Source organism: Bidens hawaiensis, unplaced genomic scaffold, assembly GCF_021521415.1.
Source record: "Bidens hawaiensis isolate Kalapana, Puna unplaced genomic scaffold, B.hawaiensis_p1.1 tig00027112_1, whole genome shotgun sequence".
Taxonomy (NCBI): domain Eukaryota; kingdom Viridiplantae; phylum Streptophyta; class Magnoliopsida; order Asterales; family Asteraceae; genus Bidens; species Bidens hawaiensis.
Window position 1 is genome coordinate 95605 of NW_027494379.1, and position 25997 is coordinate 121601.

General features: G+C 34.9%; 2 protein-coding genes and 1 pseudogene across 2 annotated transcripts; all 3 read left to right on the forward strand.

Annotated features, from left to right (window-relative positions):
- The first annotated feature begins 1318 nt into the window (after positions 1 to 1318).
- LOC143574795 (peptidyl-prolyl cis-trans isomerase CYP63-like) lies at positions 1319 to 5841 on the forward strand. The gene is made up of 14 exons (XM_077059324.1): positions 1319 to 1411; positions 1637 to 1734; positions 1806 to 1860; positions 1964 to 2052; positions 2813 to 2837; positions 2952 to 2990; positions 3097 to 3214; positions 3500 to 3660; positions 3741 to 4068; positions 4138 to 4244; positions 4342 to 4513; positions 4671 to 4970; positions 5079 to 5159; positions 5285 to 5841. The coding sequence occupies exons 2-14, from the start codon at positions 1657 to 1659 to the stop codon at positions 5535 to 5537; spliced, it is 1806 nt and encodes a 601-aa protein (XP_076915439.1). The 5' UTR covers positions 1319 to 1411; positions 1637 to 1656; the 3' UTR covers positions 5538 to 5841.
- Positions 5842 to 8197: 2356 nt separating this feature from the next.
- On the forward strand, positions 8198 to 11265 carry LOC143574808 (uncharacterized; annotated as a pseudogene).
- A 274-nt stretch (positions 11266 to 11539) lies between these two features.
- LOC143574802 (uncharacterized) lies at positions 11540 to 24660 on the forward strand. Its single transcript, XM_077059327.1, has 7 exons — positions 11540 to 11702; positions 11746 to 12113; positions 12200 to 12544; positions 19467 to 19580; positions 20121 to 21092; positions 21265 to 21439; positions 23633 to 24660. Exons 1-7 carry the CDS (start codon positions 11540 to 11542, stop codon positions 24214 to 24216), a joined length of 2721 nt encoding a protein of 906 aa, XP_076915442.1. The 3' UTR covers positions 24217 to 24660.
- The last annotated feature ends 1337 nt before the right edge of the window (positions 24661 to 25997 follow it).

The following is a 25997-nucleotide window of genomic DNA, read 5'->3' on the forward strand; positions in this document are numbered from 1 at the left end:
GTCTCTTGCTGCACCAAGATATCACTTGGATTTCTTTTGTTTTCTATTTTTTTAATTTATTTTTAAAGTAATATTGTAGCACGGTTCATGTACTTGTGTTCCTGGGTTGGTAGGTCCAGCAAACCCGAAGACGACCCGAACCCTTATTATATTTTCATATTCAATAGCCGACAAAATATTGTTTTGAATGCCTTTTAAAAAAATTGTTTAACAGTTCGTATACTCGTGTTATTGGGTTGGTAGGCCCAGCTAACCCGAACACGACCCGAAACCAAATTATATCGTACCCATGAACTGAACATGACATTCGTATTTGTTGGTTATTCTCGGTTTTGCACCAAGATTCTATAATAAGTTTTGGCTTCTTTTGAGAAAAAGTTTTGACTTTTTAATATATTTTCATATTCAATGCCTGCGTAAGATGTATTACGGTTTTGAAAAGATGACCATATAACAAAAGATGGTGGTAATTGATGCAACTTTACTATATCAAAATTTCAAAACTAAAGCACAACCGACACCAAGGTATCACTTGGATTTCTTTTGTTTTCTTTGTTTTCTTTTGATTTTTAAAAAATATTGCAGCACGGTTCGTGTACTCGTGCTCCTGGGTTGGTAGGTCCAGCTAACCCGAAGACGACCCGAACCCTTATTATATTTTCAGATTCAATAGCCGACAAAATATTGTTTTGAATGTTTTTAAAAAAATTGTTCCACGGTTCGTGTACTCGTGTTCTTGGGTTGGTAGGTCCAGCTAACCCGAACACGACCCAAAACCAAATTATATCGTACACATGAACCAAACACGGCATTCGTATTTGTTGGTTAATTTCCATGTTGCATCAAGATTCTATAACAAGTTTTGGCTTCTTCTAAACAAAAGTTTTGACTTTTTAATATATTTTATGTGCATTAATTTTTTGTTAGTTTCACGGATACATTATTATTTATCTAGAGTTGGTATATACATGAAGAACCTTATTTGTCACATGGAAGAGTTATAATCAGACCTGTATATTACCTTATCTAGAGTAACAAATAAACATGAACTAAAGATTTTGATTTTTGATAAACAATGTATACCGACCAATATAATCACAAATATAGTGTACAAGGAAGGTTTTACTTATTTATAAAATATTTGTGTAATTTTAATTATATTAACAATATATGATCATTTTGTTAACTGTATTTTATTTAATGGCTAAAGTTTAAAATTTTAATTAATTATTTGTGTAATACATGGAGTTCAACATAGTAATATATATATATATATATATATATGTGTATATATGACGTAAAATATTAAACTTTTTGGTGAATGAAATATAAATAAATACAAACGAAACGAAGGCAAAAAAGAATCTGGGACTCGCCATCATATTCCGCCGTGCGCCGCCGTCATCCACCGGTGAGTTTCTATATCTTACTTTTGCATCACTTATGCCTCTACTTGCTTAACTATTACATCGTGTTTAATTTCAATTGAGCCTAGGGTTTATGTGCACAACACATACTTATAACATGATTTAGGGTTTAGGGTTTTAATGTTATATTATTAATTGTATGTTCATTGTTTAGCTAGATCTTATTTTATTTATGTAATATTAAGTTACATGTTAATTGTATGTTTTAGGATCTGCATTGTGAAGAAAAATGAGTAAGAAGAAAAACCCTTGTGTGTTTTTGGATGTGTCGATCGATGGAAGCCCGGTTGAACGGCTCGTAATCGAGGTTCGTTATGCTGTTTTAGTAAACTTGTTCTAGTAATAATGTTATGGAAGTTAATGGCTTAAAAATTGCAGCTTTTTGTGGATGTTGTGCCGAGAACGGCCGAGAATTTTCGAGCACTTTGCACAGGTGCGTGTTGACTGCTGACCCGTGCGGTCTGAATAAGTGTAGTTTATGAAAAAGACGTGTGTTTGCGTTGAATGTTGTAGTTATGTGGTTATTATATGTGTAGGGGAAATGGGAATTGGAAGTACTACTGGAAAACCGTTGCATTACAAAGGAGTTGTGTTTCATCGGATTATTAAAGGATTTATGGCTCAAGTATGTTTATAACTTTATATGTTTATTTTGATCAAATAGTACACATTTGCAAATTATATTCAAAGTTGTGCAATTAAGGTTTTTTTTAGATATAGGGATTCATTTAAAAAGATAACGAATTTACTTTCAGATTGGCATTTTTAATATTTGATAGGCTTGAAGAATCTTAGGGGTGTAAATGAGCCGAGCAGAGTTCGAGCTTGGCATGCATCGCCGTATCGGCTGAGGTCGGCTCGTGAGTTGTTTTACCAGCTCGGCTGGATTCTAGCTTTTAACAAGCCAATATTTTGTATCTTACAAGCGGCTCGGCTGAGTAGTTTACAAGCTTAGCTCGACTATAGCTTTTAACGAGCTGATTTTGAGTCGTTCACGAGCGGCTCTGCTTGCGAGTAATTTCACCAGATAGCTTTTACCGAGCTTGAGTAACTCACAAGTGGCTCGGCTCATGAATAATTTTATCATCTCAGCTCGATTCTTGCTTTTAACGAGCTGAGCTTGAGTAGCTCACAAGTGGCTCGGCTCGTGAGTAATTTTACATTTTTACCAGCTGGGCTCGATTCTAGCTTTTAACGAACCAATCTTGAGTAGCTCACAAGTGGTTCAGCAGCTCGTTAGTAATTTTACCAGCTTGACTTGTTTCCAGCTTTTAACAAGCCGATCTTGAATAGCTCACGAGAGGCTTGGCTTGTGTACACCCCTAGAATGCTCTTACACACGTTCATGTAAAAACTGTAAAATAACTTTTCTCTCATTGTTGCAGGGAGGCGATTTCTCAAAACAAAATGGTATGTGTTTTATTTAAATCTTGTTATTGATAAGAGTGAAGAAGCCTTTTTTTAAGCTTCCATCCGCATGCCAGATTTGTAAGGCGTGAATCGTGATCTTTATATGGTTTGCAGGCACCGGTGGAGAAAGCATCTATGGAGGAAAGTTTGCAGGTACATTATTAGAAATATTCATTTTATTTTTTCATGTTTATATTTTTTAATTTATTTATTGCCACTTATTTATGTTAGCACTAACACTTTCATCTGTTCTTTGTAGATGAGAATTTTAAACTGGATCATAGCGAGCCCGGTATGCTATCTATGGCAAATGGCGGCCAAAATACAAATGGATCCCAGTTCTTTATAATCTTCAAACGTCAGCCGCATCTTGATGGGTAATTCATTATTCTGACTGATTAAAAGTTATAAATATATCATTATAATTAGGACACATTGCATATTAATTGAATGTATTTATCAAGTCAGTTTCTTTTTAGAAACCGTACTTCCAAAATTGACATTTAAGAGCTTATACTGTACGTTTATAATCAAATAATAGATTTAGTTAATTGATTATAAACTTATGACATACGCCTTTAAACGTTGATTTTAAAAGTATTTTTTTACTAAATTTCTTAGGGTCGTTTTTATTAACGCTTGTTTAATGGTTTATATGTTAGGAAACATGTTGTATTTGGAAAGGTAATAAAAGGAATGGAAACTGTTAAAAAGATGGAGCAGTTGGGAACAGCGGATGGAAAACCCTCCGGGCTGGTAAAAATCGCAGACTGTGGTGAAATTTGTGAAGATAAAAAGAACAATGCGAGGGAGTCTGATAAAGGTATTGTATTAATAAAGTTTCTGTAATCATGTTAACACATTGACCGAACTTGTTTTGACGTGTTTGACCATTCTTTTTAGGTAAAAAGAAAAAAACTGGGAAGAAAGCAATATCTTCTGACGAGAGTTCGGATGAAAGTTCTGACGACCGCGTTAAAAAACGGAGGGGATCAACTGCCAAGGATAAAAGGAAAAAACAAAGGAAGTACTCATCATCTGAATCAGATTCCGATTCCGATTCGGACTCTTATTCTTCAGAGAGTGATTCCTACTCAGAGTCTGATTCAGACTCTTCAAGTTCTAGTGACGGGAGACGTCGTAAGAAGAGGTCAAAAAAGAGAAATGACAAGCAGACTAAGAGCAAACGGAGAGGCTTGACTTCCCGAAGGTCAAAGCGGAAGTCAAAACGGTATGCTTTTTATATTACTTTTGATTTTTCTTTTGTGTCATCTTTCTAACTTATAGACGTTGACTTTAGGAGCTCGGATAGCTCAAGTGATTCAGAAAGCGGGAGTACCAGTAGCAGCTCTGATGACGGGAAAGCAAACCGCCGGCGTGCTGTGAAGGCTAAAAACAAGCCTCCAAGTAGTTATTATTATGATTATTATTATTATTATTAATCTTATTGCTATTAATTTAGTTTGTTAGTTATAGTACCGACTTTTTGGTGTTACATATGTAGTCAGGAAAGAAGTTCCTGAAGCAAAGGTGCGTAAGGATACCGATTCAAAGAAATATGATTCCGCAGAAGAAAAGGACAAGGTGCTTGTTACAAATGGCAATGATAAGGAAGCTATATCTGAAAAGCCTTCTAACAGTCCACGTCAGCATTCATACGACTCCAGTAAATCCAGGTTTGTTGATATTTTCTTGTAATGATGTACTTTTAGGGGTGATTGGATGCGCGTTTTGAAACTAGTTTCATATCACACATCCAAGTACTCCTTTACTTGCTCACATATGTTGTTCTCTATGCATGATATTTATTTTTCTATTATTATTTTGCATAAGGGGTGATCAAAGTCCTGTAAGGAGCCAATCTAAACGAAGTGCAAGCCCAACTTCAAATAGGGTTACAAGGAGCCCAAGGATTCCGGAAGATACTAAATCTTTACCGAAAAGTACTGATCAAGTGAAGACAAGAAGCTTATCAAGAAGCCGATCTCCAAATGGCACTCCAAAACGAATTAGGAAAGGGCGTGGTTTCACTAAGGAATATTCCTTTGCACGGAAATATCGCACGCCTAGCCCTGAGCGGTCCCCACGTAGATCTCATCAGTTTGGTTATGCTCGCGGATGGTATCATGACAGGTAATTATCAAGTTTGATATATTGTACTACAAGTTGCAATTTTGATTTATATACATATATACATATACATATACATATGATCACAAAAGCTACATTTTATGATAACAGATATCCAAATTCTAGAAGGTATTCTGATCGCTCCCCGCCACCACGTAACAGAAGTCCGCCAAGAGGCAGGAGCCCTGCCAGGTTATCTCTCTCTCTCTCTCTCTCTCACACACACACACACACACCCGCGCGCGCACACACAAACATGGTTTGTTTTGAAACGGGTGTATGCGAAAAGAAGGAATGACAACTTTGCCCTTTTGCAGGTATAGGCGAAGGAGTCGTAGCAGGAGCATTACACGCATCAGAAATGGGCGCAGCCCAAGCCCGGTTGAAAGACGGGCCAACATTAGTGACAAATTGAAATCTCGTCTTGGACCGAGGGTGACATCACCCAGACGATCTATCTCCAGGTCTCCATCTTTGTCGCCACGTAAGCATCCTAAGAAAGTGGCTGAAACCAGGTCCCGGTCAAGGTCAGGTTCACCTGGTGGTCAAAGGGGTCTGGTTTCTTATTGAGATATTAGTCCTTAAAAAACTTTTATGGTTTTTAAACATGTTGTCTACATCGGTCTTTTGATTGCACACTGTTACTATTTAAACTTTATATGTTTGTGATGGTTTTGCTGGATCTATAACTTAAGACTAGGAGAATTGTTTTTACCTAGTGATTTTGTAAGCGAACACGCGTTTGTCTTTTAATTTATATTTTAAGTCGCATTGTTTTTGTTAGAAACCTGCGTATGACTTTTGTTTGATTGTTACGGGCGTAGAAAACTACTCATTCATGCATTTGGGACATATATTTGGGTGCGGGTATAAAGAAAAAGAGTAAAGTGTCATTTTTGTCCTTGTGATTAGACAAATAATGCGAATTTAGTCCAAAAAGTTTATTTTTTGCATTTGGACCCTCTACGTTTCCCAGTTCTTGTCAATTACATCCAAATCACCAACCCCGTTATATTTAATCGTTAAGTCAGGGGTAGACATGTATTTTCACTCTTTCTTTATTATAATACGTATTTCAGTGAACTGCGATTTTCGTCCTTGTGGTTTGTTCAAATCTGCGGTTTTAGTCTAATAGTTTCAAGTTTGCAATTTTATTCTCTATGGTTTCATTTCACTTTCAATTAAACCTGAATTCCCTAATCATTAAGACTGGTCGTTAAACCCATAAGTATGCCCTTTACGTGACGGGGCAGTTTTGTTCCTTGTTTTTTCCTTTCCCCCCAAATACACCCCAGCCCCTCACGTGAGAGGGCCTTGCGAATTAGGACCAAGGTTTATTTGGGGAGAAGAACAACAAAACTGGTCTTCACGTGAGAGGCACACAAATTGGTTAACGACCAGACTTAACGAGGTTAATAAATTCAGGTTTAATTGTAAGTGAAATGAGACTACAAGGACGAAAATTGCAAACTTGAAACTATTGGACCAAAACCTTAAATATGGACAAACCACAAGGACGAAAACCGCAATTCACTGAAGTAAGTATTATAATAAAGAAAGAGTGAAAAGACATGTCTACTCATGACGTAACGATTAAATTTAACGGGGTTAGTGATTTGGATGTAATTGGCCAGAACTGGGAAACGTGGAGGGTCCTTATGCAAAAAATAAACTTTTTGGACTAAATTCGTATTATTTGTCAAACCACAAAAACAGAAATGACACTTTACTCAAAGAAAAATAAACAAATAGACTATTAACTTTTGATTTGAGTCTTTCGGAGTCGAGTATCATCTAATACCATACCCCGTACAAAAAACAAATAAATATTTATCTGTATAAAAAACAAGTGACTTGACCTAACCTTTCTAAACTACCATCTTTTTATAATTATTAGTGCAAAAATGATAACACTATTTATTGTTTTATGATAATCAATCTAACATTGACTTACTCGTAGCCAAATTACCATTAATGGCAATCTTTTGGTAATCCTCCTCAGTTCTTACTAAAAGTTCTTAATAATTATGTATCTTTGTATAATATTGTCTTAATATTGTTCTAAGTGTGTGGTTTGAATCTAATCACTTTGTGGCTAGTAAGCTTTAATTAATCCATGTTGTCTAAATAATTATGTATCTTGTTATTTATTTTGTTTTATGAAGTTAGATTTTCCTTGCCTATAAAAAGAAGACTTCTCCTCACTTGTAAGACATCCCTTGAAAGAAATAAAATCAGTTCATTATATCTTCACTCAGTAATATTCTCTCTAGAGTTCTTTCTAGTTTTCTTTTATGTTCTTGAGTATCTCCCTACGTCTCTGATAATTTGGTATATATTGTTTAAAACTTTGAGATATATTGATAATACATGAGAAACATCTCTATCTCCCGAGTATATACAGATTTTCCTCTATCTAGTTTTGAACCCTGTCTCAATAATTTATTATCATTGGTATTTTACTAGATAACACTCGGGTTTTATCAAAACGCCATATTTTACCAACCAACGCCCAATGTTGTAAAAATTGCTAGGCGGCCGACTGGGGAGTTTGGTGTACTTGGAGAGTACTCGGAAATGGTAAATATAAAGAAAACCAACTTTTAGTTATTATATATAAATATCATAAGTTTACCAATATTTATAACAAAATAAGTGAATTTAAATATAAATAAGATAAATACATTTTTAGATACTAAATTATTCTAAAATTTCTAATCATTAGTTAAAAAAAAGGGATATTCTTTTTTAATTATTATAGAAATATGAATTATGTTTTGTTTCTTAAGTAAAATCGGCTCAAGTTGACAAACTAGAGGCGATTTTGGCTCATGTTAACCACCTTTGATCAATTCTTAAAAACTAGGCGGAGTTAAAGGAACTCCCCTCGACGCCAGACCTTGTAACGAGTACTCGAGAAGTACTCGGCCTTGTAGACTTACTTTTACAACATTGCCGACGCCACTAGCCCACCTCATTGCTTATATATTTTTTTGTTATTTTAATCCGGTACCATAATGAAAGTAACCGAAACCGACCAAACTCGTTATGTATAAAAAATATTTGGATTCCGATTCCGATTCCGATTCGAATTCGATTAACAAATTCAAACTATTATTTCCGTTAGTAAAACCAAAATCTAAAATCCCAGCTGCCTAGACACTCACCTCAACACTATTCGATTCGATTAATACTACGTATGCAAACCTTAAACGACAACATCATATCCAATGACTCGCAAACTACTCACAAAACACGTCGCCGCAGTACTCCAACACCAAACCGACCCACACAAAGCCTTACAAATCTTCAACTCCGTCCAACACACCGACAACTTCACCCACACCCTCACCACCTACAACCGCATAATCAAAACCCTCGGCACCCACCAAGAGTTCGAGCTAATGGAAAACATGTTCACAGAAATGCGAAACAATATCAATATAAAAAATACGGTCACCTACAACTGCTAGAACAAACGTACATATTCGCCATGAAAACATACGGCAAGAATAATAAGATCCAAGAAGCCGTAAACGTATTCGAACGGATGGATTTCTATAACTGTCCACCCGGTGTGCATTCGTATAATATGATGATGAACTTATTAGTCAAGTTTGGTTATTATGATCAAGCTCATAAGGTTTATATGAGGATGAAGGATAATAATATTGTTGGTGATGTTTATACTTATACTATTAGGATTAAGTCGTTTTGTCGACAAGGGCGGGTTGTGGCTGCGGTTAGGTTGTTGAATAATATGTCGGTGGTGTGAGGCGAATGCGGTTGCGTATTGTACGGTGGTGGGTGGGTTGTATGAGGAAGGCGAAAGGGCGGGTGCGCGTAAGGTGTTTGATGAAATGCTTGAGAGACTGGAGTTTTCTTTTTCCGGATGTTGTGAGTTTTAATAAGGTGTTGCATGTTGTTTGTAAGAGAGGGGATGTGAAGGAGAGTGAGAGGTTGTTTGGGAAGGTTTTTAAGTTGGGGTTGTCGCCGAATGTTTACACGTTTAATATCTTTATTCAAGGTTTGTATGGGTGTTCACGGTTCAGTTTGGGTCGGGTTTGGTTCGGTTTCGGTATAATCGGTTTTGCCATTTTAGGTTAAAAATTTTGGGCCGAAAAGTATAATTGGCCCAAAATAATGAATTTGGGCGTAAATCATTTTGTTAACTAAAAACTAATTGATTATTATACATTTGGGAGTTACATAATTATTACATTCTTGGAAATTACTTAAAATATAAAATAAAAAATGAAAATCAATAAATTTGTTTTGGTTCGTTTTTTTTTGGCTAAAACCGAAACTTTTTGGTTTATGAATTTTTGAAAACAGTTTGGTTTCGATTTTTTGGTTTGGTTTGGTTTGGGTTGGGTTTGGTTCTGTTTCGATTTTTTTGGTTTTGCTATTTGAGTTTGATAATTTTGGCCGAAAAAAAGTTTGGCCCAAAATAATGAATTTGGGTCTAAAATTTTAAATCATTTTGTTAACTAATAACCATTTTTATACATTTGGGAGCTACATATTTATTAAATTCTTAGAAATTACTTAAAAAAAGAATGATAATATGCAAATTCATTTCGGTTCGGTTCTTTCTGTTTTGATCACATGCCTAAACAAATTCGAAACCGTAAGTTCGGTTTTTACATAAACAAAAAACCAGAGCGTTGGTTTTTGTTTCAGTTTGGTTTTTTCTCGGTTTCTGACCGTTTTTTTCATGAACACCATAGGTCTATGCAAAGCAAAAAGGATCACCGAGGCTGCAAGAATGTTAGACTGTGCCACTAGAGAAAAGTTGACGCCCGATGTGGTGACATTTAACACGCTTATACGCGGTTTATGCAAGAACTCAAAGGTTGTGGAGGCCGAACGGTGGTTAAAAACCATGATTAATCAGGGGCTCGAGCCAGATGATTTCACATATAACGCGATAATCGACGGTTACTGCGAACTTGGTATGATTGAAAAAGGTTACAAGATTTTAAACGATGCGGTTTTCAACGGGTTTAAACCGGATAAGTTTACTTATTGCTCGTTGATCTACGGGTCTTGCGAAGATGGTGATATAGACCGGGCCATGGGTGTGTTTCGAGACGGGTTGAGTAAAGGCGTGGAGCCCACGACGTTCATGTACAACACTTTGATCAAAGGTTTATCGAAACAAGGGCTTATTCTGCAAGCATTGGAGCTCATGGAGGAAATGACAAACAACAAATGTTATCCTGATATATGGACGTATAATCTACTGATTAACGGGGTATGCAAGATGGGTTGCGTGTCGGATGCTGATCAGCTCATGACGGATGCATTGGCTAAAGGTTTTATTCCAGATATTTACACGCTTAATACCATAATTGATGGTTATTGTAAGCAGTTAAAGATGACCCACGCGATTGAAGTTATGAATACCATGTGGTATTATAAAGTGCCACCCGACACGATAACGTATAACACTGTGTTAAATTGACTATGCAAGAGTGCTAAATATGATGATGTGATTGGAACCTTTAGGGAAATGGTGGACAAGGGTTTTGTTCCAAATGCGGTTACGTACAACGCGTTGATTGAAAGCTTGTGTAAATGTCGAAAATTGGAACATGCGGTCGGAATGTTTAACGAAATGCAGAAAAGTGGTGTGAATCCGGATGAAGTTAGCTATGGCACGTTGATAAACGGGTTTTGTGCGAATGGTGATGTTGAACGCGCATATGATCTGTTTCGTGAACAAAACCGACGTAACATTTGTCACACGACTTCCACTTTCAACATCATGATTAAAGGTTTTGGTGAGAAGCAAAAGATGGATATTGCACGCCAACTGTTTGATGAGATGCCTGACCATGGTTGCGCGCCCGATAACTACACATTTCGATGTATGATTGACGGGTTTTGCAAAACTGGAGACGTTGACAATGGTTACAAGTTTCTTTTTGAGAAGTTGAAACACGGGTTTATACCGACACTTGGTACATTCGGGCAGGTGATAAATTGTCTGTGTGTGAAGCATAGAGTGCGTGAAGCGGTCGGTGTTATTCATGTCATGGTTGAGAAAGATGTTGTCCCAGATGCTGTAAAGAGTATATTTGAAGCGGATAAAAGAGCGGTTGCAGCTCCAAAGATTGTTGTGGAGGACTTGTTAAGGAAGAGTTGTATTACTTATTATGCATATGAACTGTTGTATGATGGTGTAAGAGATAAAAAACTTGTCAAGAAAAAGGTCACGGTTAAGAGAACGTGATTTTTAAGGTACGTTATAAAGAATGCTCGTGTTATATTGTTACGTTTATGGTTTCTGTTTATTACCAATTGTTAATATTAGACCTTTATTACCAATTGTTAATATAAGACCATCTCCAATGGTTGGTTTATCTTGGTTCAAACCAAAAACCAAGGTTTCAAACCATCAAAAACCACCCATTATGGGCCCCAAACATCACATCTTTCAAAAACCTCCACTGTACCTACTTCTTTCTTTCTTTCTTTCTTTCATTGCACCCTTTTTAATCGCTCTCATCTCCATTCATCATCTGCAGCAGCAGCAGCAAGTAAAACCATAAAGAATCAACACCAAAATGTCAGACTACATACCTGCTGACATCCAATTGGAAATCATGACTCGCCTTCCTCTGAAATCGTTGATTCAGTTCCGGTCGGTCCCGAAAACATGGAAGTCAATCATCGACAGCTCTGCTTTTATTAGTAAGCATTCATTACAACAACGGACGCCACACTCAGGTACAACATCATCTGCTTGTAATGTATCAAGATACACGTTCAGGGTCTGTTAGTCTAGTTGAGAATAAGTACGTTTCGATTATCGATGATCATACTTACCCCAGACAGATAGTTTCCCTCACCCCTCCTCCCTTGGTTAAGAAGCTTCAATCTCCTAGGGTAATCGGCACTTCTCGTGGCTTGGTGGGCTTGGTGGGCTTGTATAGCAGGCATTACCGGGGCAGTACAATGGATGTGGTTGTTATTTGGAATATTTCAATTAGAAAAGCGGTTGCTGTTTTTGTCCCTAATGTTGCACAAGAGTTATGCAGAAGCACAACTACTTTAGGTTTTGGTGTTTGTCGTGAGACCAATGACCCTAAGATTGTCAGGATTAAGCAATTTGCAACTTGCAACCCTATTGAGGTTGAGGTTTCACATTAAGCACGGGGGCTTGGAGAAGGTCATATGGCAATCTCCCCCCTCATATATTAACTAGTTGTATACTCGATAATGAGGTAGTTATAGATGGAGTTATCTATTGGCTTGCTATTGATAAGAACACTGTAGACGGTAATTTTCTTAGTGTGCTTATTTCATTTGATATGTCAAGCGAAGAATTTGGAGAAATAACCCTTCCACATGGTTTTAATGTCGTGAACTTATCTAAGCTAGGGGAGTCACTTCTTGTTGTGGTTGTACAGGATGACGAAGCCTTTAATTTTGATTTCGATGTATGGATGATGGGCGATGGTGTTCTGAAATCGTTTACAAAGCTATTCACTTTTACATTAGCAAAAGTGTTTGAACTGGGATTTCGGAAGGATGGTAAACTTATGCTTTTATTTATTGATTTCACATCTGTTTGGAAGTTTGAATGGTGATTTCTTTTATTATTATCATCATTGTTGTTATTATTATTATTCCTGACATACTAAATTACTTTGATTAATGTTATAATAGATTTAAGAAGTAAATATAAACATTGCATAGCCACCATGAATTTGCAGGGTATGTTTAGGCCATGTCAAAATGAAATAATCTGAGAAAATAAAATAAGTTCAGATTCCCGCATTTTACCCTATTTATTAGTGATGATTCAGAAGTTACAATTTCAATATCTGCACAAGCGGCCGACACTTTTAATGCATTATTTTCATTATAGATTGGTCTTTTGCTAGATTTCATGTTCATAGTGTTGAGCAACGCTTCCAAACAAAGAGATTTGGTCCTACCCTGAACCAGTTATTAGACCAACCCGTTACATAATAGGCCGTTTGCATCAGTCCGTGATGTTGATACTTGTGCATTCAATAATAAACTCTCAAACTCCATTCTTTCTTTTCTAAAAATCTAAATCTGTAAATCTTACTTAATGATACAGACAACTATTAATTTTACTTAAAAGTCTTTTAGTATATAATTAATTTGTTTTCAGAATTTACTTGGAAGGTGTTAAATAAATATTAATTATAATTTGTCACAAGTTAGTTAAATAGAGTTGTACCATACTCGGCCAGTTGTTTATTTCGGCCACTCTGGTAGTAGTGTACGATTCACGGATTTTGTAGGTGATTTTTTTTGGGTATGTTTTTGCATCGCGAAGATTGTGTTTTACCGTAAATGATTGAATCCACAAACATTATTGTGTGAACTTATGATTCTGGGTTGAATTGAACAACATTGGACCTTTCTACGTAGAGGCGGATCCAGGAACTTTCACCAGTGGGGGAAAAATATGTTCGATATAAACACGGCTGTAACGGGTCAAAGCAGGTCGAGTGTAATGGGTCAAAACATGTCGATTGTGCAACTTTTGGTTTTAAAAGCTACATTGCATAAATCAATTCAACTTAAAGAAAGAAACATGTAGAATGAATAGCCACTATGTCCGAACTCAGGAGCCTTGTAGTTGTATAGACCTATGTACTCCATCGCCAGTTACCCACTTACCGGTGCATCAAAAATATATATGCAGAAAAGTAATAATTAATGCATACTATTGCTTTAAGGGTTAATATTATAGTCAGTTCATTTAAAAAAACAAGAAATTGATTTGATGTTTTCCGATTCCAGTTTGTTTCTAAATTAAACACACGAGCCCGGTCCCGAGCTTGAGCCTAAAAGTAAGCTCGTGTAATAAACAAACTTGGGCTTCACTTATCGAGCTCGAGCCGGCTCACGAGCTTAAATAAGCCTGTCATTTATATGATTATTAAAATATATATTTAATAATTATTAATTAATATATATATAATGTTGTGAAAAAATAAATAACAATAACTAAATAATATATATTATTTTATAATTAAAATTATAACGAAAAAAATATATAAAAATAATTATAAATATATATAAAATAATTAATTAATATTAAACGAGCCGAGCCCGAGCCAAGCTTGAGCTTGAAAATCTGCTCACGAATTGAGCTCGAGCTTTTAAAATAGAGTTCGAAATGAGCCGAGCTCGAGCTTCATTTAAGTTAAGCTTTGGGCTTCCAATACAAAGCGACATTCAAGATCATGAAAATATAAAGTGGGTTTCCAATTTGTTATGGGCCTAGTCACATAGTGATACTGATATATAAGTTGAAGCTTAGCTCATAAACACCTCTTTGATTCTGAGGTCAACCGGTCTTTGGGTTTAAACAGCTTTGGTTCAGTCAAAGGTAGTCAAACCGGTGTTTATCCGAACCAGTTATAATAGGATAATGATTGGTTCAGTTTGAAACTGGGTTTTATCCAGCTTGGCTCAGTTTTACAAGAGTATACAAAGTATGGTTGTTCATGAACCGAGCTGAACCGAACATAGGCTTGCTCATACCTGGTTTGGTTTGAAACGAGCACATATTCATGCTTAAACTTGGTTTTATTTAAAACCGAACAGCTTGGTTTGGCTTGGGTTTCTACAATGTTTATAATTTTAATTTTCTAGAACTTTAAAATTCCATTAATTCAAAACTATCAATTCCAAAATGTCTAAACTTCCATTATTAAAATATCTAAAACTCAAGCTAACAATAAAACATACATAATAAGTTCAACAATGAAGCATGATCAATATTTCCTCCTAACAACTGAACAAACAATTCGTGAATCAAGCGTGACAAGAACGAGCGGCTAGGGTTTTGAAGGTGTAATCGAAATATCGAATGACGTAACATGAGGAAACTTTATGGAAATGTGGGATTGTAAAAGTTTTGAACGAGCGGTTAGGTTTAAAATTGAACTTTGAAGTCAACACAAAATAAAGAAATTTAAAAATCATTAAGAAATAGTATATTTATATGTGTATATATATAATACATATAAATAATAAACTAAAAAATGACTCGAGCAAAAACGAACCAAACCGAGTGAGGTTTTGCTCGGGCTTGGCTCATTTCCAAACCGAGCCGAAATCAAGCGAGCACTTTTCAAGCAATTTCCATGCAAACGACGAGCAGTTATGGACAACCCTGTTACAAATTGTGGTTCACTGGTTTGGTTTCAAACCGGTTTTAAATCAGTTTCGGTTCAGTTTACAACTAATGTCTTTTCCACCTATTCAGATTATCAATACCCATTTTTAAGTCCTGTGACAACAAAGAGAAATTATCAAACTTATAAGGTGCAATGACTTTTGGTACTTATTATGGCTATTTTCAAAATGGACCCTGGGAGAGCTAGTTGGCCTTATCTTTTTTTTTAGAACAGCAATTTTCAACCCTCTCGAGGCCAAGACTATGTTGTCTTAACCGGGCCCACGCTTGGACACTCGTGAGTTATTGGCGAACGCCTACCACCTACCGGATAAACCCGTCTTCCACGCCGGCCAAATGGCACCACAACGGAGAGCCGGTAAAACCGGTTCAAGATCGAGGATCGAACCTGTGACCTGGAATTCCCAAAGTCTTCCTCTCATTTCCCTGGCCATCTGAGCTAGTTGGCCTTTTCTAAATTCATTCTAACAACTTGTTGATAAATCATAAATGTCTCCCAATCAACTCATAGTGGATGGGCTTCACATCATCTGATTTTCAGGTCAATAATAAATATAGCCCATAAATGTTCATCAAATTTTCTTTTTCCAGTGTGGGTAATATGGTGGCCTTATGTAATACCTGCTACTAACAGGGTGCAGTCCTAGGGTAACATTCAAAACACGTAAAGATTAGATATCTACATATAGATATAGATCATGGGTAGAGACTGAAATATGAGAAATAGTCTTTTAATGAGTTTTATTTTTATATCTATATAATTATTAAATAAGTTAAAAGGTATATTTGTACATGTAAAAAAAAATTCTATAAGATTCACCTATGCATTATTACTCACGTACATGTTACAAAGTGAGGTGGTGAGTTCAAATCATTCTACGAAGATTTTAGATGGAAAATTTTGTTTAAAAAACAAAACAAAAAAGTAATAAGCAACTTGTTTTATAATTTTAAGTTATTGGAAAAAACTAGTTGCTAAATAATAGACACAATTGAATTGTGTAAGGCTATGTGTAGTGGAGGGGCTACAAATTGGGGTCTTTTGCGCCGTGTGGCGCCCAGTCAGCAAGGGGTGAGAATTTGTTTTTGGGGTGTAATGGTGTAGGGGCTACAAATAAAATATAATATATATATATATATATATGTGTGTGTGTATATCCCCCTCTCTCAATCACAATATAATAATAATAAAGAAAACACGTTTCGCCCCCCACAAACAACACAAGCCGGCGATAAAAGCTTCCCCTCCCCCCCCCCCACAATTTGCCCCACATTTCGCCCAGGGGCGGTGTTGTAGCCCCTTCGCACTCAAAATTCGCCCAAATCAACGCCCACTACACATGGCCTAACTGTGTCCCATTTAGCTCAGTTGGTTTACAAATATTTAACATTTACAAAATAAAGTAAACATGACATTAAAAAAACAAAAAAAAAACTTTTGACAAGACTTTTGAGAACTTTGATTTTATATTATTCTTAAATCCCGATTAAGACATTTGTCATACGTTGAAAACATGTATTCATGTTGTAAATGGTTGTCGCATCTGTTGAAATTTAAAAAGTCAATAACACATGACCAGATAATCAGTTACTTTCTCTTAACTTTTATCACATCATGTCACATAATAGAGCAATAGACATCAACCATGGCTCATTGAACAAGAGAGGCATCCTTGATTTCATGGCTTCCGTGCTAGTTTTATTTCTTCATAACTTAACTAAATATTTATGATGTTAGTTTAGCGAATTAACGGTAAATAAGGTGTGAGTAAGTCGTTTCTAGTTGTAGTTCATCTAAGTTACAACTTGACTCGTTTAAGTTAAAGATATCAATCTCAATAATTAAAGTTGAAACTCGGTTTGTGTGTAAAATTTCAAGTTCAAACTCAACTTGTTTATTTTTTATATGCATATATATTTATTTTATTTATTTATATGATATAATTATTTTTCATTATAATATTTACAAATAATAATATTATCATGTATTTATATAGATACTTTGTTAAATAAATATTTTTAAAATTGTCTCAATGATTTAGTCTCTCAATTTGAGTCAGACATGAAGCCCATGATCGAACTCGTTTATTAAATCAACTCAAAATTTAGGCTTGAGCTTATTCAAATGTGTCTCGTTTCAAGGTTTTAGCGAGCCAGTTTCGATTAACTAACAAGCGTCTAAACGTTTATTCTAATTTTGTATGCCTCAAAACTACAAAAAGAAATTAATTTGATATATTAAAGATTTTCAGAATCATAAATAATTCAATACCCACCATACTCTTCACAAGTTCACAGGCCATATATTGGGGGATATGTTACATTGACTTATGTTTTCAGAATCAAAAAGCCCAAAAACGTTTTCTTTGTGAAGGAAAAGGGGGAACAAAAGGCTCAAAAAGATATGTTTTTGCTATGCTTTGGAACTTGGAAGCATGTCCAATTGCTAAGATATAGATTTTTTAAGTTATTACAAATCTTGGTCACTAAGATATAGATTTTTTAAGCGCAACGAATTTTAACGGCCTTTTGATAAACAACTTCTAACCATGTCGTATGACTTGTTAATCAGTTTAACACGACTAGTTAAATGATATGGGTCATAAACATGTTAGGTGAGTTGAATCTGAGGACCTGTTTGAAAACACAATTTTAATCTTGCCATTAACAGGTCGACATGTTGAATTTAAACACGAACTCATCTGTCATTATTTCGAGCCATGTCATGTTCAAGGAAAACGTGTCTTAAATTGTTTGTTAAAAGTTCAATATTATCAAAGTGTTTGTCAATGTTAGAAGGAAGATTAAGGCTATCAATGTCTAATTGTTTGGTAAAATTATTTTATGTAAATCACCTTAATTTAATGCAAACAAGTCCACGATAGTGAAGGACGGTGGCCTTTGTCTTCCACTACCACCGCTAAGTTACAAAGCACTTCACTCCAAGTGTCCAACAACACTAAACCATACTCACATATTCGAATAAAAAAGTATGTATTTCTAATATAGTTACTTGTTACATTATTAATATGTATATCTAATATAGTTACTTGTTACATTATTAAATATCAGTTGACTCTTAATCCATTTAGTTACATTTTTCAACTTGATTTATATAAACAAACAAAAATATATTATTATATAACCAACATGACTACAAACACCGAATAGTCCGAATTTGGACACCCCCAAGTAAGAGGTAAGAATAGTTTCCTCTCGTAAAAATAAATAAATAAGGTTTAACGTTATAAATTAGAGAACTTACTACGATATTACATCACATTAGGGTCATAAAAAGGCATACTTATTACTTACTGGAGGTATAATCAAATTTATATTTCTCTTTAGTTAGACTATATCAGGTATAATTTCCAGTCCATTGTCAAAATCCAATGTGACCATCCCCGTTACTGGCACACTGCCCCCTCTAATTCAAGGCTGGCCATCGGGAAGTTAACAGATGCTCAAATCACTGAATATTTTTGGTTAATTTACTTAATTATTTTAGCAACTAAACCCATTCGTGGATATAATATGCCTTCGTTACTTTTTTTTAATCTAAATGCACAGGGTTGTATAATTTTTCTTATAAACGACTTTGGGGCTGTTTGTTTACATCTGAATGGAACCATTCAGATGTAAACATCTTATTCATTTAGACACCAGACTGTTTGGTTCCAAACAGAAAAACATCTGAATAGTTAAAAATAGGTTTGAATCATTCAGACTTATTGTTGTTGCTGAATTGGACAGAAACTCATTCAGATCTGACTTATTTATATCTGAATGAACCAAACAACCCCTTTGACTCATGTTTGAACCGTCAAACTAGATGAAATATATTTACCATTTTCGACTACTTGACAACACAATGACTAACGAGTACACGCAATTTAATATTTATTAATTCTACATTTATAATATTTTTTTAGTTATTAATGAATGCTTATTTTAAATAAAACTTTAAATGTTTATGCAATACTTGTTGTAATAATAACATTCATTAAACACGTATCATATATATGTAACGTTTTAATTTTGTTACTATGTGTTGGAATTGTTAAATGCATGACAAACATATGAGTTATGACCGACCCAACCCCACCTCTGTGTCTCCCCACAACCAATTGGTCACCCTTTAAAGTGGCCATAAAGTAAGATTTCTAGTTAAAAGCTCTAAAACTGATGAATAAAACCGTGAGTGTCAAAACTGAAAAGTATCCATATGAGTTATTATTATTATTATTAAGCTTCAAAATACAGTAAAGCTGTGCATGAAAGCATCGGTAGTCGGAGATCGTTAGGAGAAAATGGAGAAGCAAATCGGTTGCATGTCTGGTTTGCTTCAGATCTTTGATCGCGAACACATTTTGGCCGGAAAAAGAATACATTCGACTAAACGCCTACCTCCTTCCACCGTAAGTTCTACATTTGCCATTCGGTTTTACATTAATTTGTGTGGAAACAACGGAAGAATGTAAGGAAGTAATGTAGAATGTCATAGCTACACCACCACCGTCTGATTTTACAATATCAAACGGCCGTCCACACAACACAAGAACGGCCGTTTTGAACCAAAAAAATCGAATTTTCAAAATTATTGGTCTGATTGGCCGTTTAAACAATACTTTGACGACAATAAGTCAAACTTTGAAAATTGTTGGTTAGATTGGCCATTTGACCAAAATTCGGACAATCGTTCTGTCCTAGACGGTCAAACTTTAAAATCTTTTTATCAAAAGTCAAAAACAGTGGTACGACCTCTATCCGGACGCAGTTTCTGACCATTGAATTTTTTTATATCTAAACGGCCGTCTTACTTTTTATCCGAACATGATTTTGACCATTTAAACTTTTTATCAATCCGAACAACTGTTTAAAACAGTGTGTGATTAGATGCCAGATTATATGTGTATAGATGATCCTATTTAACGAAAATGTAAAACCGCTTCTTGCAGGCCGTCGGTGGATCGCCAGTGTCTAGGAATTCGGGTGAATCGCACGCGTTTTCTGGAAAACCAGATCCACATAAACATTCAGTTGTCGTACCAGCAAATGCCGATAACTCTCAATCATCACCATCGAAGACGAACGACCGGTCAAAATCATTCAAAGAAATCCATAGGCATTCACTCGATAGCAGAATAAACGTCAGCAACACAACGGAAACTAACCGAGACAACAGCCAACAGCGATCCCCAAGCGTCATTGCACGACTCATGGAACTCGAACCAATGCCATCTACTGACAACAAACCTCTACAAACCGTCACAAAACCTACTCTACGGAGATCCGCTTCGGAATCTAGACTTTCTAGAGACATAATTCACTCCAAATACATTGACAATAACAACTTTCAATTAAAACAACCCAACAAATCACCAAACGAAAATGACCGGTGGAGATCTCGAAGTTTTCTCGACTCAAGTGAGTTTTATCCCGAGCCGAATAACCGGACAATAACAATGCATGAGAAGATGTTGAAGATCAAAGCAATTGATGAACAGGCAAATGATCTAAGCACATTGAAGCAAATACTCGAAGTTTTACAACTCAAAGGTCTTATTCGGTCCGAAAACAGTCACCGAAACTTCATGTATGATCGGAATTTGCATTTCAACGAATCGGATATCGTCCTGGTGAAACCGTCGCCTTTGAAACGTGATTCGCATAGGTTTCGTGGATCGCGTAGACACGTTAGTGAAAATTCTCAGGTGAGAGTTAGAGCGGCTTCGCCTAAACGAATCGAGAGTAACTTAAAAGCTTGTAATTCGGTTAACAAAGTTTCGTCTAAACGAAACGGATTAAGAAACCAGAAGGTAACGGAATCGTTATCCGTTAACCGTCGAAGGCAAAAGTTTGTTACGGAGGACGAATCATCGTCGATTAACGAAAGCAAATTCAGTACGCCTTCTACAACCGATTTAGAGGTAGTTGGATCGGTTTTGCAATTTAGAATGAGGTGGCGATACAGCTTGTTAGCTGCTTACCTGACTCTCTATGTTGTAACCTTGTCCTTTTGTTAAGTATAAACATATTAAAAATATTATTAGTTTGGTTATAATTAATTAGCCATAAAAGGATAACTTTGATTGATTACAGAGATCTAAAGGAACGAGTTCGTTACGGAGATGTGAAAAGCTGTTGACGGAGACGAAGAGCGCGACTGAGTCACCGCCGAGTTCAGCGATAGTGTTACCGAATCCGGTGTCGGTACTTGACTCGGGATTTGAGAAAGACGAGCCGTTAACTCGTTCACACCGTGTTGATTTGAAAGGTACCAAAACACAAAATCCTCATTAAGCTCACGTGATATTTACTTTTTACTAATTACAATTTAGTAAGGTTATGATTTGGGGGCGTTATGTCGTATGTGAACTACTAGATATCGGCTTATTAAAAGTTTGAATTGAGCCAAGTTTGAATAAGTCCGAGCTTTACTTGTCGAGCTCAAGTCAGCTCAGAAATTTAAACAAGTTTGTTCTTTATATATATTATGAAAAAAAGTAAGTAGATGATGTATATTATGTTATTATATAAAAAATTTATAAAAAGAATACGTATAAATATGAGTAAATTAATTAATAAATAATAAACAAATCGAGCTCCGAGAAAACTTGAAAATTATACATAAGCCAAGCTCGAAATGGGCCAAATTGAAAATTAAAAAGCGAATCAAATAGTAACTAGTTTTCGAAAATGTTTTAATTAGGTCACTCAAGTTTAAAAGGTGTTCAGTTAAGTCACTAAACTTCATATTTTATTTAAATTATAGGTTTTAACATGAAATCAAATAGTAATGTTTTTTGGCATTCTTTTTTTTCACATATGAAATCTTTTTATCTTTTTTTCGATGTTGACGTGGAGTGATGACGTGAATTTTATTTTTTACTTTTAAATTTTAATACAAATAACGTTTTTTTTGATTTTTTACATATAACTGCATATATTGCAAATCCCGACCCTCACATCTTATCATACATTGCCTTCTTAATGCACAAAAAATTCGGCGAGACTCAATTTGAAGATTTAATGACCCAGTTTGTAAAAACAAGTTAAATAAGTGACCTAATTAAAACATTTTTGAAATTTGTTACTATTTTATGACATTTTTCCTTAATTTAATTGGTCACATTACTATTGTTATAATATTAATTTATTTTTTCACAATAAAGGACAATGAAAACTAGAATTTGATGTTGTTAAGAGAGAGAATAAAATTTTACAAGGTGTGATGAGCCAACCACTTTACAATTGGTATAAGTAATTTTATTAGTAGCAAGACATTAGCCTTTTTTGTTTATTATTCTATTTGCCATTGTGCCATACTGCCATTATAAGCTGGAACAATTCTAACAAATCTAGGTATGGGTATAATATATTATTTATTGTCACATCTGCCCTTGAGCCATCATAACAAATTCTTACAATCTTACATGTGTAGGGACATAGTGAATGATTAAAAGTGTTGTGTTATATATTTTTTATATATTATTATATTTCATACATACGTTTATGTTTATACTATACAATATACCGTTATATTATACATTTATACCATAAAATCTTGTATAATATATATACAAAATAAAATATGAATATAACATAAGACATCAAGTTTTAACCCAAGATAGAGTGATATTTAAACCGACTTTTAGTGTGAAAACTTGTAACACTTTAAACCGGTTAAATTAGGCTAATAATTCATTAACACTATGTAAATACGATAAAATTATGAAACTCTTATAATTATAAATGTATTTCTTTACTTTTTTTAGTCGTAACTATGTCCTTTACGACACATTTTAATTTTTTAAAAATTATACGGTATCTATTTGGTTGCATGCCGTTCAAATGGCTACCAGTGATCTGAATAAGCGTTAAAAAAAAATTTAACTACAAATTCATTCTACACTCTTTAGAGTTTAGAAATGTGTGGGATCCATAGGTGTTAAACAATGACATCCCTTTTGGTATTTAGATTTTCTCATTTTTGAGTATTTAATGTGGTCAAACTTTTGTTTATTAGACAACATAGTTAATGGTATTAAAGGTTTTGTAAAGGATATTAAATAAGCCTTCTTTACGGATTGGCAAACCCAATACTAACTTAAAATTTGGGTCAGACATACAACAGACCACGACTCTTGTTTTGTCACCTGTCACGATAATAACTTATTTAACCTACGAATTTTTAACTTGCTATATCATATATTTACATCAAAAACATAATAAAACTTTATAGAACAATGACTTTTGAGTCATTTCTCTTTAAACTTTATAAAAGTAAATAGATGAACATGTTTAGTAACCTGAATTGAAACTGTTTATACTAAATTCAAACCCGTGTTACTAAAGTTCACACCCATATGGGTGTGAATGAGAAAAGTTGAGTTTAGCCGAGCCCGAGCTTGACTGGTTTAACTAATAAGTGATAAGAGCTCCAACTCGACTCATGAGTAGTTTTCAGGCAATATCTCATATTCGACTCGACTTGTTTATTATGTATTTATGTTTTATGTTTATCATGCACTATCTTCAACAGAACGCGAAGAATTCACATCAGACGACGTGGATTTCATTTACATATCAAAGATAATTCGAGCCACACAACACTTTCAAGAAGATCCCAATGTCTTCTTATCGCTCGAGAAACAACTCTACAACACCAAAAACACCTCAAACGTCTCTAAACGCCAACGCAAGCTCATTTTCGACGTAGTTCTTGAGATCATCAACAGAAATGTAAAATTACCGCCCTGGAAGCAAGTGATTGACTATTCTCGAGCATTACTTAAACATGTCTGGTTTGAGTTTCAAAAGATTCGAGAAGTAAACACCGGTGATGGTGTATTGGAATTGGTTAGTGGTGTTATAGAGAAAGACCTAGTTGAAATCTATGATTGGAGAGATTATCCAATTGAGACGTCGGAACTAGTACTAGATATCGAACGAATGATCTTCAAGGATTTGGTTAGTGAAGTGATACGAGAAATGATCGAAATTTCTGGCGAGTTTAGGTTCTTGAAGGCTCGAAGGAAGCTAGTCTTTTAGAAGGTTAAGGAAATGAGTGTGACATTAGAGTTTTTAACTAGATTTTGATGGTGTTTTATCTCCTATAATTTTGTGTTTCTGGTTAGTTTAGTTAAGCAAGTAGTTAATTGTGTTGGTTGCATACTTGCATTTGATTGATATTGAAGATTGATGCTAATATGAGGATGACACAAAATTCCTAACTAGCCTACATGTATTATTTATATGTGGTGGTTGTATAGGAATATAGGATTAGGGATTTGTGTGTTCTTAGTTGACATATTGAAAAAGGTTTAAAATGAAATTATTCGTGTCAAATATATCAGTACGAGAGTTAGGTTTTTATATCAATGTGTCTCCTATGTCATCTTCTCGAATGTGTCTTTCTGCTTGTCAGTGACATGACAGGTTTTGAATGGTAATCTTCATCCTCGCTTCAAATGAACCGAAAAGAGTGTTCAAGACCAAAATTATCTATCGAAGGGAAAGAAATGTCTACTAAAAAGACATATATAAGATTCTTAAGAACCTTTTAAGTGAACTCAAAACATTATGGTTAAAAAGTTTAGATCTTCTACAAATGCACACCATTAGATATAAATGTGTCAGTGGGTTAACATAAGCGAGCTTGTATTTTACAAGTTATAAAGATAAACGACAACTGCCACTATTCTTCGTCGGTAATCAGCAACTGAAAAGTATATCTGTGATCCCCTAGTAAGTTCTACGTCAGTCCCCTCCGTTTTTTCACTCGGTAGTATAAAGTTATTTCATTTTCGGCCGATATTTTTTATACATAGTGTAAATTTACCCGTTTTCGACCGAAATTTTGAGTTCGCCCTCCTCCGTTATTTCTTACAGCCTTTTTGTTTTATAGTGAGTTGTTGCGGTATACCTGTAAAGGTGAAAAACCGAAAATGATATTTGAGGGGCATAATTACAAAAAGGATATTATCAAGGGGTGTGGAGATAGCTATCATAAATCCCGGGGGTGGGGACAGGTGGCGTGTGACATTTGAAATGATTTAGGGCAACTCCAATATTAATAGATGTATGCTGAGTAAATCCTCAATGTGTGTTTATTTTATTTTATTTTAGGCCAAGATATCATCTAGTGGTGAGCAGAAAACCGAAAATACCAAATCAAAATAATCGAACCAAAGCATTAACCGACGGCTTTTTTTTGGTTTTTCTGAAAAACCAAAGTTTCGGTTTTGGTTCGGTTACCCATTTCAAAAATACCGAACCGAACCGAACCGATTAACTTTAAATATTAAAATAAATAATTTAAATGATTGTTAAATATATTTATACTAAACCATATGCGACAACAACCGAAACAAATTAGGAGTTTGTTGGTTCAGTAGATTTGTAAGAGAAATTAGAGTTTGTGAAAGAAATAGTAAATGTTAATATGTATTTTTGTACATAGGAGCTAGTCGCATAAAACAATTAATAGAACAAAAAAAACAAAACAAAAAAAACCGAATATAACCGAACCGAAACCGAAAAACCGAAACCGAACGGTTTGTATATATGAAAAAACCGAATTTTCGGTTTCGGTTTCACCCAAAAACCGAACCGAACCGTGCTCAGCCCTAATATCATCATATCATGGATATTCATACAAAATTCATTTTTTTTCTGTAAATCAATTATAAAAATTGGTAATAAAGAAAAAAAACAGCGGACAGATTTGATCAGATTGATTATTTTTACTAGTTGTTAGGTATTATGTAGTTTCATGAACGATGCGGTATTCAATAAATCTAGGCATAAGAAACATTCGATATATGGCGATA

What these genes read in the sequence shown, in the direction of transcription:
- LOC143574802 (XM_077059327.1), top strand. Translation starts at nt 11,540, where the DNA reads ATGTCAGACTACATACCTGCTGACATCCAATTGGAAATCATGACTCGC. An exon ending in ACAACGGACGCCACACTCAG is followed by an intron (nt 11,703 to 11,745) that starts GTACAACATCAT and finishes ATACACGTTCAG; the next exon opens with GGTCTGTTAGTCTAGTTGAG. An exon ending in CTTCTACAACCGATTTAGAG is followed by an intron (nt 21,093 to 21,264) that starts GTAGTTGGATCG and finishes GATTGATTACAG; the next exon opens with AGATCTAAAGGAACGAGTTC.
- LOC143574795 (XM_077059324.1), top strand. Translation starts at nt 1,657, where the DNA reads ATGAGTAAGAAGAAAAACCCTTGTGTGTTTTTGGATGTGTCGATCGAT. An exon ending in TTGAACGGCTCGTAATCGAG is followed by an intron (nt 1,735 to 1,805) that starts GTTCGTTATGCT and finishes TAAAAATTGCAG; the next exon opens with CTTTTTGTGGATGTTGTGCC. An exon ending in TGCGAGGGAGTCTGATAAAG is followed by an intron (nt 3,661 to 3,740) that starts GTATTGTATTAA and finishes CATTCTTTTTAG; the next exon opens with GTAAAAAGAAAAAAACTGGG.